This window comes from Peromyscus leucopus, chromosome 4 (assembly GCF_004664715.2).
Source record: "Peromyscus leucopus breed LL Stock chromosome 4, UCI_PerLeu_2.1, whole genome shotgun sequence".
Lineage (NCBI taxonomy): Eukaryota > Metazoa > Chordata > Mammalia > Rodentia > Cricetidae > Peromyscus > Peromyscus leucopus.
The window spans coordinates 86,150,041-86,152,151 of NC_051066.1; the positions used below are offsets into that span (position 1 = coordinate 86,150,041).

The 2,111-nt window shown below is 35.7% G+C and overlaps 1 protein-coding gene across 1 annotated transcript; it reads right to left on the reverse strand.

Annotated features, from left to right (window-relative positions):
* Nucleotides 1-736: 736 nt before the first annotated feature.
* Nucleotides 737-1,674, reverse strand: LOC114688269 (olfactory receptor 4K3-like). The gene is given in 2 exon segments (XM_028862888.1): nt 737-1,437; nt 1,440-1,674. Coding segments are annotated over 2 exon segments (936 nt in total).
* Between the last annotated feature and the right edge of the window lie 437 nt (nt 1,675-2,111).

Here is a 2,111-nt window from a genome sequence, read left to right on the forward strand (position 1 = left end):
TACTTGGACCTGCCTCAACTGAATATACCAGGCTCTACTGAATCCCCAGGAGAGTTCTTGCCTTGTAGGATGTGGGAATGTGTGCTGGGTTGAGGGTAAATGCTGGAGGGTGGGAGGAAAGATGACATGGGAATCTGTGGCTGATATGTAAAACAAATAGAAAATCTCTTAATAAAAAAAGAAGGAAATCATAAAAAAATGTAGCAAAACCAAAATATTCTTCTGTAAAGTTATTATTAGAAGAGAAGAGAGATTCAAGTATACATTCTTTGATATGTTCAGACTATTTGTAACTACTTACAAATTTCAGGAATAAATACTTTAGAAAAATTCAAGTTCATAACTAAAATATTTAATCATGAATTTAGCACATCAATTAAAGTGCATGTGATGTTATACAGACTTGTACTCAGTTAAAAGTTGCTAAGATTTTATTCATAAAGATAAACATATGAGTTTGGTCAAAAGTGCTAAGTTAAACTTTATTAAAAACATAGAAGAATACTTTGATGACATTCCTGTGTGGAAAAATCTTTCATATTTAGAATTTAAGACAAAAAAAATTAGCAATGAACTGTTGGTTGATCATTAAATGTCATATTGTCCTTAAGGTGTTAAATGATATCTATAGTGAAAAATGGTACAAATATTCAATGTAAGTCATATTTACTGGTTTTGAATCTATTTAATACAGTTAGTCTCTTTATCTGAAGTAATTGGAACACATTTTTTAATATTATGAATTTCCTTTGGGACCCAAAAATTTGCCTATGAACCTTTTCATAGCATTTTTCATCTCTTTATTTCTCAGTGTATAAATGGCTGGGTTCAGAAGAGGTGTAAAAACAGAGTAAAACACAGCAAGAAATTTGTCCAACCAAGTGATACTGAGGGGCCACACATAGATGAAGATGCAGGGCAAAAAGAAGATCATCACCACTGTGATGTGGGCACTGCATGTGGACAGAGCCTTAGATACACCATCTTTAGAGCTCTGGCTAACAGTGATAAGGATGTATGTGTAGGATATGAGCAACAGAAAGAAGCAGGTTACAACCACAACCCCACATTCAGCATTCATTAAAGTATTTAAATCATGGTAATCCATGCAGGCTAGCTTGATCACCAATGGCATGTCACAGAAAAAGCTGTCTATTTCCTTGGGGCCACAAAAAGGCAGCTGCACAACCACTGCATAGTAACTTATACCATGTATAAAGCCAGTAGTCCAAGAAATCAGCACCAACCCAGTGCATCTTTTCAGGTTCATAATGGTGAGATAGTGGAGTGGTTTGCAAATGGCCACATAGCGGTCATAAGCCATTACCACCACCAACAACATCTCTCCTCCAGCAATGCAATGAGAAAAGAAGACCTGAGACATGCAACCTGCAAAGGAAATGGTCTTGACTTCCCTGAGAAAGTCTGATATCATCTAGGAGTGGTGTTTGAGGAAAGACACATATCAACAAAGGACAAGTTGGCCAACAAGAAGTACATGGGAGAGTGGAGATGGCGGTCAGTGGTGATTAAAACAAGGATGACAATATTTCCAGATACAATGAACAGATAAAGTATCAAAAACATCACAAAGAGTAAGACCTGCAGATTCTTTGAATTGGCAAGTCCCCAAAGTATAAATTCTGACACCACAGACTGATTGCCTCCATCCATTTTACTCGGTGTCCTCAGAAGAAACCTGCAAAAAAAAAAGAAAATTATCAGTTAGTCATAAGAAGATTGTACTTCTTTTATAGAACTTGACATTCCCTTTGAAATTTACCTGAATAGAAATGCATAAATGTAAAGAGAAATCTAAGGTAAATGTGAGTGGCACTGCTGTCCAAGTGAGCTAATGATCCAAGATCAACTCCCCCACAAAGAGATGCATCAGATGTGACTGTTACACCCATGATCTATTAGGAAATTCATTTCCAGGAGAGCAGTGAGGAAGCAAGACAGCAACGTGAAAATATATATATCTGGTTTCTTAAATAAATTGTCTAAATTTGTCATTAGCAATTATGATATTCTATAACAAAAATGAGGTATAAATTCAGAAATTGTATTGAAGTTCAGTACAAATGATCAGACAGGATGTCACCATTTTT